This window comes from Dermacentor silvarum, chromosome 1, assembly GCF_013339745.2.
Source record: "Dermacentor silvarum isolate Dsil-2018 chromosome 1, BIME_Dsil_1.4, whole genome shotgun sequence".
NCBI lineage: Eukaryota > Metazoa > Arthropoda > Arachnida > Ixodida > Ixodidae > Dermacentor > Dermacentor silvarum.
This window is the reverse complement of record NC_051154.1, coordinates 201,950,267-201,966,407: the sequence shown is the minus strand read 5'-3', so window position 1 is coordinate 201,966,407 and position 16,141 is coordinate 201,950,267. Positions and strand designations below refer to the sequence as shown.

At 45.3% G+C, this 16,141-nt stretch overlaps 1 protein-coding gene across 7 annotated transcripts in view; it reads left to right on the top strand.

Moving 5' to 3' along the window:
• Nucleotides 1–16,141, top strand: part of LOC119436645 (protein lin-54 homolog) — a 101,290-nt gene that overhangs the window by 43,715 nt on the left and 41,434 nt on the right. For all 7 annotated transcript variants that reach the window (XM_049659445.1, XM_049659444.1, XM_049659443.1 and 4 more), the window contains 3 exons: nucleotides 798–983; nucleotides 1,503–1,711; nucleotides 13,112–13,180. In XM_049659445.1, the coding sequence (XP_049515402.1) occupies nucleotides 798–983; nucleotides 1,503–1,711; nucleotides 13,112–13,180 (464 nt within the window). The remainder of the gene's footprint in view (nucleotides 1–797; nucleotides 984–1,502; nucleotides 1,712–13,111; nucleotides 13,181–16,141) is intronic.

Genomic DNA, 16,141 nt, shown 5'->3' with positions numbered 1-16,141 from the left:
GCATTACGCGTGCGATGCTCTCACCATTGAGCTACCGCGGAACTGTTTTTCCATCCACTTTCTGGGGTATTTATGTTTTACAACTAGAACTAACACAGTGACGCCTGCGGCAGAAAGGATGTTCCACATCCGCCCCAAGGTTTGTGAGTGGTGGCGCTCGCTAACACTCCCAGGGTTAGTTCTAGTTGTTAAACATAAATACCCCAGCAAGTGGATGGGAAAACGGTTCTGTGGTAGCTCAATGGTGAGAGCATCGCACGCGTAATGCGAAGACGTGGGTTCGTTCCCCACCTGCGGACAGTTGTTTTTTCATCCATTTTCATTTTCCATTAATTTATCATTTCTTTAATTCAATTAGTAAGTACAAGTAATTTCCCCTATGTTGTCCTTGGTGTTAATGTTTGTTGGCTTCTTATGATTAGCTTTTTTAAAGCATGCAGGTGTACTGAATGTTATGCATCCAAGTGATCTGTAGCACGGCCTCTTATCAGAGGCTGCTGCTGCGGAAGTAGTATTAGGAGCATGTGCCCTCAGGTTCTTGCGCTCAAGGACCTGGGTAAAGCATCAGTGCTACTAGTGCACATATATGACGCACTCACACAGTGACTGATTTTAGGCCACTCTACAGCCATGGTGCATCTGAGACTTCATTAACCATTGTTAACTAATTGTATCATGTGTATGGCGTTCTTTGGCCAGAACTGGCCCTTGCGCCATTAAAACCAAATCATCATCAAGTCAGCACCCAGTCAGTATATTTAGTATCTGCACATTGCTTTGGCTATCTTTTGATGCAGGGATCATCGACAGGTGTGACAGTGACCACCTCACAGCGAGTACTGATCCCTGCATCTGCTACATCAGTGCGCCCATCAATGCCAACCGGACAGCTGAGTAGCCTGTCGACAGCAGCACTCATTTCCACTGGGGGAACATCCATGCAAAATGCTTTTGTGGTGGTGCCTGCCCAGTATGTGGCCCAGGTAGGCATTTTTAGCCAGATTCTTTCTTGTGTCTTTTGATTTGGCATGGTCAGTGGCAGTAGTTGCCTCCAGCACCGTGGCATTGCTGCTACTTATTGAGCCGCAACATTTTTTGTGGTGATCAAAGCAGCAAAGCCTCATTGAGAGTGCTGCCTGGGTGTATGTGCATCCGCTCAGTTCCTTCTATACTGCCGTTGGAGTTGTTAACAAACATTTGTAAAAGTTTGCTGCCAAGAAACTGTACATAATCATTGTTTTTGTAGGATACACTGGCACCAAAGTGCTTGCTGGCATTTGGCACTCAGTCATTTTCTCCACAGACAGCATGCCAGATGACAGAGCACCCGAGCATGCTATTGGTGCAGCCAAACTTGTGCTGACTGTGCTGGTTGCTTCTTCATTGGCCAGAAGTGTAGTGCATGAGTGAACTGACGCCATCCTTCCCTTGAAGGAGCTGGTTTACTGGCCACTGCTTGAGCAGAGGAGCGAGATACAGGAGCACCCATGTACTGCTTGCAGTTCCAGCAGGGCACGCAGCCGTCAGCATCCCCTTCAGCAGGCACATCACGGGTGGTGTTTCAGACGGGGACTGGCCTCCTGGGCAGCTCAGGAGGCTTTGTACCCATTGCAGCCGCCACTGCACCTACCACAACCAGTGTCTCCACGGGGCCTGACCACAGAGAACCACCAGCAGCAGCAGTGCCTCCCGCTAAAGCTCAAGTCAACGGGTGTGTGCAAAAAATCCTTTGTCCTTTTATGCTTTGTTTGCAAAGTGCCTTTTTATTTTGTTAATTTTTTTATCTTATTTATTTTTTTACATTTAAGAAATGTCATGGCTGAAATAGCATGTCTCTGCAGTTCCCTATATTTTTTTTTGTAAGGATCCTATCTTTTCAACACTTGATTAATGTGTTCAGTGAAATAATATGAATCTCCATTTGCTTTTATCTTTGGTGCTTTGTGGTTACATATACACTTTCAGTACTCTATGCGGTGCTCCAGTGCTTGCCTCTCCTAACTCTTACTTAGCCTGCTCTTTTTTCCTCACTTTCTCATTCCAATTTTATATGACATTTGCCCTCCGCGTTTTTTTTTTTTTTTAATCCTCTCTGTAACCTCTCCTCTAACGCGAGGAAGTGTTGCACCCCTTCCATAGGAAGTTTCCTATCATTTGTTCGTTTACCACAGTTTAATAAAGGTAACAACTGTAATGCTGTTGGACTTTAATAGCAAAGCTGTAAACATCGTTTAGCGAAGTAGTATGTTAAAGCAAGGCTTCTGTAAGCTCCCATAACACTTCTGGTGAGCAGTCTTCCTTGTAAGCATTTATGAATAAAATCTTGGGAGAAACTATACAGGTGCATGCGGTAGAGAGCAGCGAATTATTTATTAATTAGTACTTTTTTATTAGCATATCTTCAAGGCCCAGCAGGTGTTACAGAAGGGGTGTGTACGGAATATTTTCAGAAACAAAAACAAAAACTCTGAAGTGTAAAGGGAAACGTGATTTGCAGCTGCGTTGAAAAGTGGTAATTCGCTGCAGACTTGAACACTCTTCTGTCTTCAATGGCAGCAATGGAGGGGCAAAGGTGATTGCACTCTCTGTTTGTCTTTGGGAAAAATGAATGTAAAAACAGATTATTGGAGCAGAAAGGAAGTGCCAGTAAACTCCCATTAACTCCAAGCCTTAGATACCGCAGAAAGTTGACAGTCACTTTATCATACACTAAAGAGGATGAAGGCGAAAGCCTGCACGCTCACCTGTCATTCTCATTCAAATGCGTTGTTACATCCTACTGTTACTCGTTTTCTCCCACCAAAGGCTGTGCGTTCGACTTTGCTTTACAGTAAAATCTCGATATAACGAACTTCAGGGGACCACGGTAAATGGTTCGTTATTCTGAAAAGTCGTTATAGTGAAAGTCACCATATGAGCTATCCATGAAGGCGTTGCTGTTGGCTCTTGGCTGTTGCTATTTGCCATAGATTCCGGCGCCACGCACGACTGTGTAATAACAGTGACGCACTCAAAATAAATGCTGACGCCGAGAAAACTACCGACAAAAAGGAAGCTCTATGTCGCCTCCAAAGCCCAATGTTTTTCTTGTTTGTTTGTTTTCACAATCCTTGCCGTGGACACCGCAACTGTCTCGCTCGAGGCGGACACCTGAACTACTTGAAAGCGCAAGTGCACGTAACTGACACCGCCCGGAAAGTACGAAGTGTGACCGTTTGGCATCTCCGCGAGTACGCAGGTTACATTTCTCCGCGCGCGTAGCTACTACGGCCGCAGAAAGCGCGAAAGAGGAGTGCGGAAAGAAGGGCGAAAGAAGGAAGAGATGCACCTCCGTTGCTAGGTGACACTTGTCGGCGGAACATGCGCTCGCAAAACCTGATGAGTCGTCGCCTCAGCAAACGCGCTGGACCGTCGAAAGGTCCTGCGCGTGACAATCGCCACTTCGCGACCTTCTCAGAAAGAACGGCTCGCCTGACTGTTCAGCTCACCCGCTGTTACCCTGCCTCGAAACGAAAAAGCGCTAGTCGAGAGCCAAAGTATTTTGTGGTCATGCCCGACCCAATGCGCGCCTTCGGGCCCCTCTGGTGCCGCTGCTCTACTGAGCTGCGCTGTTGGAATATCCGTCCACGTGGGGCCTTCGGGCACACTGCGCCGGTGTAGAGCGCAAGGGTGCCGTCCTAAACCAGGGACAAATCCATTGCAACGCACCGCGGCGTGTCATCTGAGGGCTGGGTGGTACGGAAAAGGGGTGCGCGAAAGAACCAGTATGCGCATGCGGGCGACAGCCACTTCTCTTGTGACAAACTGCTGTCAGCGATTCGCATGATCGTCACGCAGCCCGCGCTGCTTTTGAGTCTTTTTTCACAACTCGTGGAGTGATTATAGTGCATGGGCGATTGGCCTTTCGAGAGGCGGCCGCCCCGCTTCCCGACGCACTGATGCTGCGTGCCAGCGTAGTTTTTTTTTTTTTTTGTCCCTCAGGCGCCGTCTCAGGTTTTCCGGACCCGTGCGCCGCAGCCTCCGCTTTCTGCACCTTGTCATCTGCTAACCTCCTCTTTCGGCTGCCGTGACTGGATACACGAAAATCTAAGAATGCCAAATTTTGGAATATGAGTTCGTAGTACTGAGGTGTTGTTAACATGACACGGAAACTGAATAACGATCGTTATTCTGAAAAGTTCGGTATTCTGAAGTTTGTTGTACTGAAATATTTTTACATTGAAACTATAAAAAGTCAGCATGGGGATTTATAAAAAGTTTGTTAATCTGAAAAGTTCGTTAATGTGGGGTTCATAGTAATGAGATAATACTGTAATAAACACCAGAGGTCATGGGTTCGACTCAATCAAAGCAACTTTATTTTGCAACTTTACAAGGTGAAAAAGAGACCTACTGAAACAGTAGTATTAGGTTCCATCAAAGGTTGTGATTTCGAGTACCTTCATTAACTTTATATTAATTAACCTCGCCTTGATTAACTTTGCCTTAATACCTGAGGTCATGGGTTCAACTCCCACCAAAGGTCGAGGGTGCGAGTCCCACAAAAGGTTGTCGGTTCGAATGCCTTAATTAACTCTATCTTAATTAACTTCACCTTAATTAACACCAAAGGTTGGTTCGACTCCCACCAAAGAATTTACTTAACTCTATTTAATGAAGGTGCCACATGGTGGCACCACGAATTTTGGTGCCTTAACGCCGGACATCGGATTTTTTGACCCATGAGTCATCTAAATCTAAGGCTTTCACCTTAAGGGCCCGTTAACACTTGCGACTAGGCGAGGTCGCGCGACCAAGTTAGTTGCAAGTAGTAGCAAATGGTCGCTTTTCTCGAAAGGCAACTGTTTCGGGCCAGTCGCTCACTGCTGAATTTTTCAGTCACGCGACCGCAGTCGCAGATCAGCTGAACCAATCAGATGCGAAGGAACAGAACATCCGTATACGCTGACGCTTATTTTACGCGGCGATGACATTGCAAGCAGACGTGAATGGCATATCACGAGACATTTCGGTTTAGCGACTCATCGGTCGCATTTGTCATCAGTCGTCTTGAGTAGCTTTCTGGTCGCCAGTCTCAATTGGTCGCGGGATGTCGTCTAGTCGCAAGTGAGAATGGGCCCTAAGAATGTTGAGATACGTGGAGTTTCGAGATGGTGTAATCACAAAAATAAAGCCTCTGGCCGCACATAGACCACGTGGAGCCTTTCGAAAATGCTGTCCATAAGTATTCTTGGTCACTTATGCGTGCATCAGCATCTGACACATCGACGTCTACGGGCAACGTCATTACTGGCACTGTGCCAAGACAACGTGCTTGGCACAGAGTCAAGACGATTGATCCTAATGCACTATTTGAAGCCAGTTACCAAGCAAAACCAGTTCTAGACATCCAAAAAGCTGACGCTGTTACTTTCTGCATTGTAATAAATTCCGGACAATAAATCACTTTGAAAGCCAAAGCTGGACTGCGCAAGATTGCAATTGTCACGCCTTTAGCAGACAGTCACGAGTGACAGGCATTTACGCCTCACTGTTGCGCAAGCACGAAACGAGTGTCCTTTCAAGCCGTGACCTTGCTGAAATGCTTTGGGCTCGCATGCTGGCTTCTTTTGGGTGCAGCACATGGGCTGATCGCGCTTGCCCAAAAAGTGCTGATCATCTTTCTCAACATCACGATTAATGCACTGCATCATGCTTCATTGATGCATCATTGACAGCGTCCTACATGCGAGAAGAAAAAAAAAAGGACTTCGACTCCCAGCTCACCGCTGCTACGTGAGACCACAGCAAAATGGAAGAGAGCAGCTGAGCAAGTGGGCATCAGCGGTGATAGGCAGAAAAAAGGAGAAAAGTGGAGAGTGCGGCCAGGGGCGGTGTCTGGCTTGGCTATCGAGCTAAAGCAAGTGCAAGCGGTGATGCCAGTGCTGCCCTGTTACCCCTGGTATTTTCGAAGTCGAGTCTTCAAGACCACCGGAGTTCGGCGCAACAAATTTTTGAGTTAAGAGGTGAAAAAAACATGAGGATAAAACCACGACGGGAAAAAAATCGTGGCTTTACCAATATTTCGAGATATCTGAGTTTGAGTCAGCGAGGGTTTAGTGTATATCAGAACTCATAGGCATCACCTCTGGTAGGACCAGTTCCATCTTTTCTTTGGTTAGAACGCTGTAACAAAATATAGTATGCTATCACCGCCTAGTGGTGATGTGCGAGACCACAATGTACTTATTACAGTGTGGGTGGCTTATAATGTAAGCTACCAGAGTCTTGAATAGATATCTGGAGTTCAGCACACGCGATGCTGCATACATGGCAGCCATGAACACAGCTGCCACTATGTCAAGTCAGCACCATATCGAGTCAGCTGACAAAGTGGCACTGGTTAGGCCTAGTGGCCTAACCAGTGCTAACTTCCACTGCACTATGACGAAAACGATTTTCAGAGCCTGCACATGTGTAAAATGTGTACAGTAAAACCTCGTTAATTCAGAAAATGGAGAATTCGGACTTGTCATCTGGTCCCGGCCGGCGTATGCATTATTCAGTGCAGTCAAACTCGTTAATTCTGATGTATTTGGCCGCAGATCGGTTAATTTGGACAACTTTCAGAGCTCGGCGAGTGAGGAGTGCCGCTAATGTGTGACGCAAAAGAGCAATAACGGCGCTAGCGTCCGGCTGGAGGCGGAGTCCGCATTGCCATAGTCATCAGTGGAAATGGTTAAAGCCCCTCTATATAAAAAGTAGCGACACTCTCCTCCTCCGCCTTCTCTTCTTCTCGTTTCTCCTTTCTTTCGCACTCCTTTCTCGACCGTGGCGCCGCCTACACTGCTTGAAACACATGCACTTGTTTATCTTTCGTCGCTGATCAGATTTCGAAGATCGCCGACTGTGTTCGCCGCTATCGTTGTGCTCCTCACCAGTCGGTAGATGCTTCTCGGGCGAAAATGGCGATGGAGCGTGATCGTGAACAAACGCAGCTAGCGCCCGGCAGTGCGACGGTCCACGTGATGCCATTAGGCCTATACCGACGCGGCGTCGGCCTCGGACAGGGTGTGCGAGGAGGAGGCGGCATTCTTCAAAGCGTGACGCCACTTTTTACATAGAGGGGCTTTAGAAATGGTACATGAATGACAGCAATGCTGGAACGCTTCTTGCTTTTAAAGCCTTTATTCTTGCGTTGCGGCAAACGGTAGTTTTGTTCTGACTTGGCACGCGCGTCGGCCATGTGCCAAAAAAACTTCGTAGTGGCTATCCATGATTGCATCGATTGCGACCGCGGCTTCGTCCACAGTTATAGCAGTGAATAGTAGTTTCGTTCCGACTCGGTACTTGTGTCGGCGGTGTGCCTTCAGCACCGCAAAGTCGCTGTTCATAATCGTGTTGATAGCGGCCGCAGTTTTCTCCACAGCGGTTGCGGCAAACGGTTGTTTCGTTTTGACTTGGTGCAAAGCTGTCGAGGATGAAGAGCACCAGATACATCGCGATGGACGGACGATCTGTTGGCAAGCTCACTGGCGAAAACATAATTGGGATATGCGCGCAGTAGTGCAAAGCGTGTCGCAAATGAAGGTGCGTGCCGCGGCCGTGCTGCAAAGGAAGTCTCGAGACTGCAAGAGCCAGTGAGTCACGAGATGACGAGAATTTCATTTTCCACTCTGCTTTTGTGCAAAATCGCAACAGGATTTGCTGATTGATTCACTAAATAAAAGCATGTTGATGTAAGTATTTGCTTATTGTTTTCCGGATATCCTCGATAATTCGACATTCGGTTAATCGGACATTTCTTTCGCTCCCGTGAAATCCAAAATAACAACGTTTTACTGTAGACCATGCAGCCGCATGTATCTGACAATCGAAGTTTGGGACTGGCATGTTTGCATTGTTTTAAATATGTCAACGCTGAAAGCTTAATTCCGGGGGACCGCCTTTACAGACAGTCTTCACATGGAAATAAAAAATGCAAAAGAGGAAAGTATTTACACACACGAACTGAAAAGTCTAAGAGCGACAAAACGCACATGTTCAATGCAGAGTTTAACTCGAAGCGCAATGCCAATGACCAAGCACTGATAGGTGGGCGGAGCAGAGCATAGCCTCCGAGATCAGTCTCATGGAGGCCTAGAGCAGAGGCGCAAAGCAGTCTTCTTCGCCTAGTGGGTTCACAACTTCTGCCATGCTTCTGCAGAATGCCTTATGCCGTATGACTTATACAGTGCGCTGTTGCTGCGGCAGGTGCACTGTTTGTTTTTTAAGCTCCTTGTTTATTTGTTCCGCGGGTTATCTGTATATGCATAGCCCTCATTGCTCTCTGCTGCCAGCACACGCCGTTTCAATGTCACGGTAAATGCGATCCTGCACTATAAGCATTTACGTTATACCGTCTACTTCCGTTAATTCGAACCTCACAGGACCAATGAAATTGATCAAATTATCTGGCGGGTCAAATTAATCAAGATGCAGAAAAAAGACGCCGAAAACATAGTACTCATTTGGCAGTATTTGCTTTATTCTACACGTCCCAGAATCAAATACGTGCCCACTTTATATGTGTCCAATGTAGAAAACTAAAGTAAAAATGTCATTAAAGCACCTAACCAATGTGGAAATCTAATGCGCTCCTGATTTTTTAGCAAGAAAAATGGGCAATTCTCTAATATGTGTTGCACAATGGTTTCGCCGCACGGTTTTTAAAGTCAGCTTTGCCGCAATACGTTTGTGTTATGCGGAAGAGCATGCAAGAATTGCGAAGGTGGTTTAGGTTTCGTGTCCGATAGCACCACGCAGGCAATTTTCAGCCTAATTTTCTTGGGAAAAAAAAAGGGGGGGGGGGTTTAGAATCAGGTAACTACCGTAATCAGACATTGTGAGCCGCAGTTCTTGCTTGAAAATATTCCTAGGGCAGGCCAAAAATATGCGTTTTCAAGACTGGAGATTATGTGTGTTCAAGGAATTCACTGTCCCCTAAGCTCCGCTGAGACAGACGCTGCCGCTAAAGCGGTTTCTATTGGCATAAGATTCAGGCGAGTGTACAGTGACTGGTTAAGTTCGAATTATCCAGCGAAGGGAAATTTGAGGATTGAAATAACGAATGGTTGGGCCCATAGAAATGCATGTGGGCCAGCCAGGACTTTCGGTCAGGATCAGATTAGGCTGAGTCGATTTAACGGAAGTCTACGGTATGTGGTCTGAGCTGTAGTGCACTCACTGCCGGCGCCAGTAGAACAGGAACACTTGACAGCACTGTAGGTAGAAGAAAGAAAACAAATATAAAGAAGAAAAAGAAAATGGCCCTTCTCTGCATTTCCTGCTGTAAGAAAAGACTAAATTTTATTAAGATATTTTACTCGACACATGCTCGCCTACACTTGCCAGTGGTGCTTGTGTATGGAAATATGCATAAAACCTAATACTACTGTTTCAGTAGGTCTCTTGTTTCCCTTCTTTGCTTGTTAGGAAAGCAGCCATGGAGTCATGAAGGCAGGACGATTTTAACATGGAGCTGTGATGCAAAAGCACTTTCTCAAATTGCATTATTAGTATATACAGGGTGTTTCAGCGAACACTTCCAAAATTTATTAAAGGTTGCCTGTGGCAGATAGCCCAATTCTAGTTAATGAGCTGGTCTACTCGAAAAGGCGGACATTACTTGCAGAAAAAGTTGAAATGCATAATCAACTAATCAACAAAAATTCACTAATTAAGTTTTTAACTAATTACCTGATGGCCTATATTGCAATTTACAAATTGTAGCCGAGGAGTTCGCAAGGCGGATCCACTTGGAATTAGTTCTCAGGATGACACCAGTTTCGAGATATTAATTCCCGAACTTTGTGGAGAAATGCATTGGCGTTCCAGTTAATTTTGTGCTTCAATGCATTAAGCGATGTTTTGTTAACAAACTAACTGCAACGCCAATGCATTTCTCCACAAAGTTCGGGAATTAATATCTCGAAACTGGTGTCATCCCGAGAATTCATTCCAAGTGGATCCGCCTTGCGAAGTCCACGGCTACAATTTGTAAATTGCAATATGGGCTATCAGGTAATTAGTTAAAAACTTAATTACTACTTTTTTGTTAATTATTCTATTATGCATTTCAATTTTTTGTGCAAGTAATGTCCGCCTCTTCGAGTAGACCAGCTCATTAACTAGAATTGGGCTATGTGCCACAGGCAACCTTTAAGAATTTTTGAAAGTGTTCGCTGAAACACCCTGTATATATATTGCAGTAGAAGTACCAAGTCCAGAAAACTAACGAATTCATTACATTTACATTTTTTATGAATTAGGATTCATAATATTGAGGTCCACCTGTGTTGTCTTTTCTTGTTTACTATCCATGTCCAGGGTTTGTACAGGTCTGTGAAACACTTGGAAGTCCTGAAAATTTTTATATTCCCTGAAAACTCTTACTTTATTAGGCATGGCTATTTCTCCTCTATAACAGACAGCCCTTGATGTTGAGCCAAGTGAAACAACCATGCATAAGGTGTTGTACAGAGGTCAACACTTATGTCTAGAACGACGGAACGTCGCGCTCGAGACTGCACGAGCGACATCTGCAGTTTGAAATAGGCCACATCTGAGCATGCACAGCGCCAATGATGCGCCGGCATTGCATTTTTATCCTTTTTTATCACCGTGGCTGCAACAACTGCTTTGGCCGTCAAAAGCGCTGTCAACGGTGTAGCACAAAAACAAAAACAAACAAGCAAGTAAACAGACAAAAAATGCAGCGAATCGTTCTCGGCACTCGGTGCAAGCTATGCTTTAAGCTTATTCTTATTGGCAATGTTATCATTGACAATGTTCGCTCACGAAACACACAAGCAAATGCCTCCGCTTACTACTCATGTATGTTGTGCTTACATTTGACAGCATTCTTGAGGTACCTGCATGTGTTGATTTCAATAAATCTCATAAGTTCAGGATATTTAGGCAGCAATTTTCTGTATGTGCGATCGAAACCTACAATTATTCGCAATTAATGTTGGCGGGTTGACAACCAATAAACGATGAAAGTAGGTTTGTAAAATTCACTCCTAACAGACGGCAATAAAAGCAATGCGTTATGCAAAATCCACGGCGCGATGCGCGAGATATATGTCCGACGCAATAGTAATATGACGATACCACGAACTGGGAATAAGCCTGCAGTATAAGTATAGTGAACTAGAGTATAAGGGCGCCGAGCCGGCCAATTCCTTACGTTTTTCTTTTTTGGCGGCGCTACACCGTTGACAGCGCTTCTGCCGACCAAAGCAGTTGTTGCAGCCGCGGCGATAAACAAGGAGAGAAAACGCGAGGCAGGCGCATCATTGGCACCGCGCATGCTCAGATGTGGCCTATTTCAAACTGTAGATGTCGCTCGTGCAGTCCCGAGCGCGACGCTTCATTGTTCTTGACATGAGTGTTGACCTCTGTACCAGTTGCTTTGAAGTTGGCTTGTATGGAGTGCTTTTATACATAAATGTGTCTGTAATAAACGCTTTTGTACTTTTGTGTTTGCGTCTTGGTCAGGCGAATTGATGACACAGGCTGCTTGTTTTCTGCATTTGTAATTTCTTCCAGCAAAGGCAAGAAAAAAATTGGGTTCACACATGAGACTTTTCAATCAGCTTCCTATGCTGTTTGTGGTTTATTTTTACCCACCAAACCTCTGCGAGGTACACCATGGTTGGGCAGCATATGTTGCAGCCCAAATGATAACCACTTATGGTGTTTTTATGCAGGATATGATTATTAACTTTTGAAGTGTGATGATTCATTCTTGTCAATATGCCTGTTTTGTTGAGTCATGATCATTTATAGCTACAACACCAATGGTCAAACAAGAGATGTCGGTGGAGCCATGTTTTGACAAGAGGACAACTGCTTTCTCTTTATATAGCTCACTCTTGGACAGCCCCGTTGGGGGAGAATAAGTGGGTGTGTAAAGTGGGATGAGGGGAGTCGAAATGTTCAAAAAGGGCGAGTCTTTAGTTGTGACAGCAAAGCAAGAAGGGTGGGGGGGGGAAGGGTTCTTCCGAGAAGTAGCGGTGACAGAAACAGAAGAATCCTCAAGTGTGTGCAGGTGTTGTCAAACCAGTGGGCTTAGATTTCCTAGAAAACAAGAAGCAGAGACAGATAGGCTTTGTACAGTTTAAAAACTAGCAGAAGGAAAGAGAGCGAAAAGGAAAGCTTAAAAGCTCTTGTTATCACTACCTCAACTAAACACTTCCCATTTTGAACATTTGATTTCCTTCATTCTATTTAACCGCTTATTCTGCCCCATTGGGGTTGGCAGAGAGTGAACTATATAGACACTGTCAAGGAAAGCAGTTGCCCCAGTGAAGAGAAATCTCCTGTTTCACCACTGTTGATCACTTCATCTCCATCATCCTGTGATCCTGTCTTGCATAGGCACATCACATGACTCTGCCTTGTCTTTTCCTATTGGAGCATACTGTGGCAGTGTTTGCTGCGTGTATGGTTTTTAATGTGGCAGTGGCATGACATGGCATAGTGCTTTTACACAGACAGAAGATGCTCCATGCAGGGCAGTTGCAGCATTATCAGGCGTAGTATGCAAAAAGACGACACAGGGAAAGCATGATGCACACACAAGGTGCCACTTCCAATTGGTTTACTGAACAGTGAGTGAAGCCTACTTATACCGAAACATTTTTGAGCATCAGTGCATAGTTTAGTGCCACTGGAAAGTGCATATAAATAATTTTATTTTCTAGAGCTACTGTATCACGGATTATGTGACACTCTTGAAAAAATCTTGACAGTGCCTTGAAAGGCCTTGAATATTCTTGAACTTTTCTTTTTTCAGAAATCTGTACAAATTGGGAGTACCTTTGCTTAGTGTGTGCTTTAAGCTGTGATGTTGAAAAGCTGTCCTCGGTAGAAAACCCGAGAGAAGATAGCTTACAAGTTGTTTTTATGCAGGCAGCTGCCCTTTCAGATTTATGCAATCATATGAGTCTTCCCTGTTTTCTTGGTGTTTTACTTTTTATGAAAGGAGCAGGGATATCGTAGAAATATGTACTGGGGTTTGTCTTTGAGTGTAAATGACCATCCTTGTTTTGTTTGCTGGTCAGATGACACTCGCTTTACATTTCAGGACGTCATGCGAAGACAATTCACGGCCCCGAAAGCCCTGCAACTGTACCAAGTCCCAGTGCCTCAAATTGCAAGTGACCTTTTCTCTTTATAATACTTGTTACATCATATTTGATTACATTAGACGTGTAATGGTGCCAATTACGTAGTTGATGTATTTTAGCACTTTGGCTTTAATATCAACTGAAATAAATTCACTTAATCCAAAATTTTGGGTATGTCAAAGACAGTGCGCAGTTTGTTTCCTTAATTTTTGAAAGAGGCAATTTATCAAGTAAATTAAAATTCATTTGGCGTATAACCACTCAATGAAGAGGACTTAAAGAGCAAGAAACCGTCCAAATTATCCAAGCACTCCTTATAAGCCGGATCACATATGGCACCCCGTATCTACTCCTCAAGAAAGCTGAAATTGAAAAACTCAACATCGTCATCAGAAAGGCAATCAAGAGCGCACTAGGACTTCCCAGTACGACCTCAACCACGACACTACTCAGACTTGGCCTCCATAACACCTGGGAAGAAATGATTGAAGCGCACAGGGCCAGCCAGCTGGAACGCCTTAAGCTGACTCAAACAGGAAGAGCAGTACTTCGCGAACTCGCATACAGCAAAAACTTTACAGCAGACTCAGACGTGAAAGCCCGATTGCCGCCACTTCTCCGTGACTCTATCTCAGTCGCTCCCATACCTCGAAACATGCATGCAACACACCACAAAAACAGAAGACAAGCAAGAGTTGGAGTGCTAAGCAAGAAATACTCAAGGAACCCCAACACGAGATATACAGATGTGGCAAAATAGCCAGGTAGAAGAGGCTACGCAATTACCATGACCAACAACAAAGGGAATGAGCTAGTCGTTGCCACCATGCCGGCCAGAAATCCAGAAACGGCGGAGGAAGTGGCCATCATCCTCGGCATCGCCACATGCAAGGACACAGCAATCATCTTGAGCGACTCGCAAACCGCATGTAGAAACTTACAAAAAGGCCAAATCTCTGCCACAGCCATGAAAATTCTAAAAGAGCTATCAAGACGCCAAGGACTACCTGAAACCTATGTTGTATGGACCCCAGGCTACGAACACCTGGCAGGAAACGAAGCAGCACATGCTGTCTCCGGAGAGCATACCAGCCGGGATTTCCTGCCGCACGGGATCCGGAAATCGACGAGGGTGGAGGACATTCCCATCAACTACACCGTAATACTGCAACATTACCGACTTGAAAGAAGAGAATATCCTTTACCACATCCAAAATTAAGCAAGGAAGAAGCCACTGCTCTCCTCAGACTACAAACGAGTACATATGTCCATGGAATTATCATGCACCGGATGCACCCCACTAAATTCTCATACCTATGCCGATATTATGATGTACCAGACACCCTCCAACACATGGTATTGGTGTGCCCGCACCGCAAGAAAAACAGTCAAGACGATGCCTCAGAACCTATACAAGCCACCGAAGAAACGTGGGAGGCAATGTTAACGGTACAGAGCCTGGAGGATCAGCGAAGTCTGGTGAACCGGGCTCGGGCTGCGGCATTAGCCAATGGCTTTCTGGCTTTCTGGACAGAGAGAACCGCCCACCTAGGGCGAAGGAAGAATACTTTCTCGCTGTTTCTAACCATAAATGTTCATTCCTTCTCCTCCCATACTTCACTCCAGGCTTTTCCAGTGCCTTCATCACATGTCGCAATGCCAGGAGAAACCTGCACATGATGTCAGCAGGGTAAAAGCTCTTAATTGGTCAGCTGTCGTGTGATAATAGTTCCAATTTGGTGTTTTGATGAGAGCGGACTGTTTGTTCTGAGAAAGTAGTGGCGCTTGCCTATTGTGTGCCACGGATCCCTTCATGAGGCTTTAAAGGGGCCCCGAATCACTTTTTATCAAAGTGGAGAAAGGGATTTGAAGTGAAAACAGGCTATTTCAGAAATACTTTGCGACAAAAAATACTTCAATGCGTTCAGCGGAAGCGGAGATTTTGGCCATCAAACACGACCCCCGCTGTTTTCCCATTCCGTCTTCAGTGCCTTGTACTGCAAAGGTTACGGCGGTGTGGGGCGTGCCCACAACACTCCGCCTTCTAAATGTCACCGTGGTGCGCAGTTCAAATTTCCGATTTTGGTGCCTACGACGTGCTAAATGTAAGCCAAACGCAGCGAGCCGCAGTGCGCTTAGCCAGTGGACTCGTGGCAGCACCCCGTGGCGGCCACAATATCTATGTTGTGTAGCCGACCGCAGCTACCAATAGCAATCACATATGGAAACTGCTTTATTATGAAATAAAGCGTCCAGAAGAAAGTGAGGAGCAGGCTTCGGTTAGAAAAGAGAACGTTTGAGAGAAAGGCGACTTCGCACTCCGCTTGCGAGCTCCACACACCGCGTACGGCAGCAAAACTTGTCTGAGATGTTCACAGCAGCGTATGCTACCCACAGACTATGTTATTTCACCAAGCCCGAGGCGTGGTTCAGGGCCCCTTTAATTCAGTCGACGTTGTGCAGAAGGTGATTTGTATGGTAGTATTCTGGTATGTTGATGCGACCTATAGCTTTCACTGTACTTCATTAAATTAGTGAGAGTACACTGCGAGGAGGAGAGAGTTCTTCAGTGAAGGCAAGCGAGAAGCTGCAGCACTTGCATATTTGTTCATCAAGCTTTGCTATTACGGCATCATGTAAAAAATTCTTGGTGATATGTTCATTGTAGGCTGGTACACAGCTACAAAGAATGGTTTAAGCATCCTTTAAGGGGCTGCTAAAGGCAAACATAGTGCAAGTTAAAGAAATAGTGAGCACTCTGTAGTGTTAAATGTATCACGTTTACTAACAATGGAGCTTACCAAGAGATGCACTCTGGCCACTTATATCACCTTCAATCGTCCATTGAAAATTCAGTTTCACCACATTTTCTGCATTTTCAGCATTATGAAAACCATGCAGCTGCATAATGGATTAAGAATGTTCATTCTTTAGTGAGTTTTATCAATTTTTGTTCGTAGGAATTGGCCGCTGTTGCACTTCGATG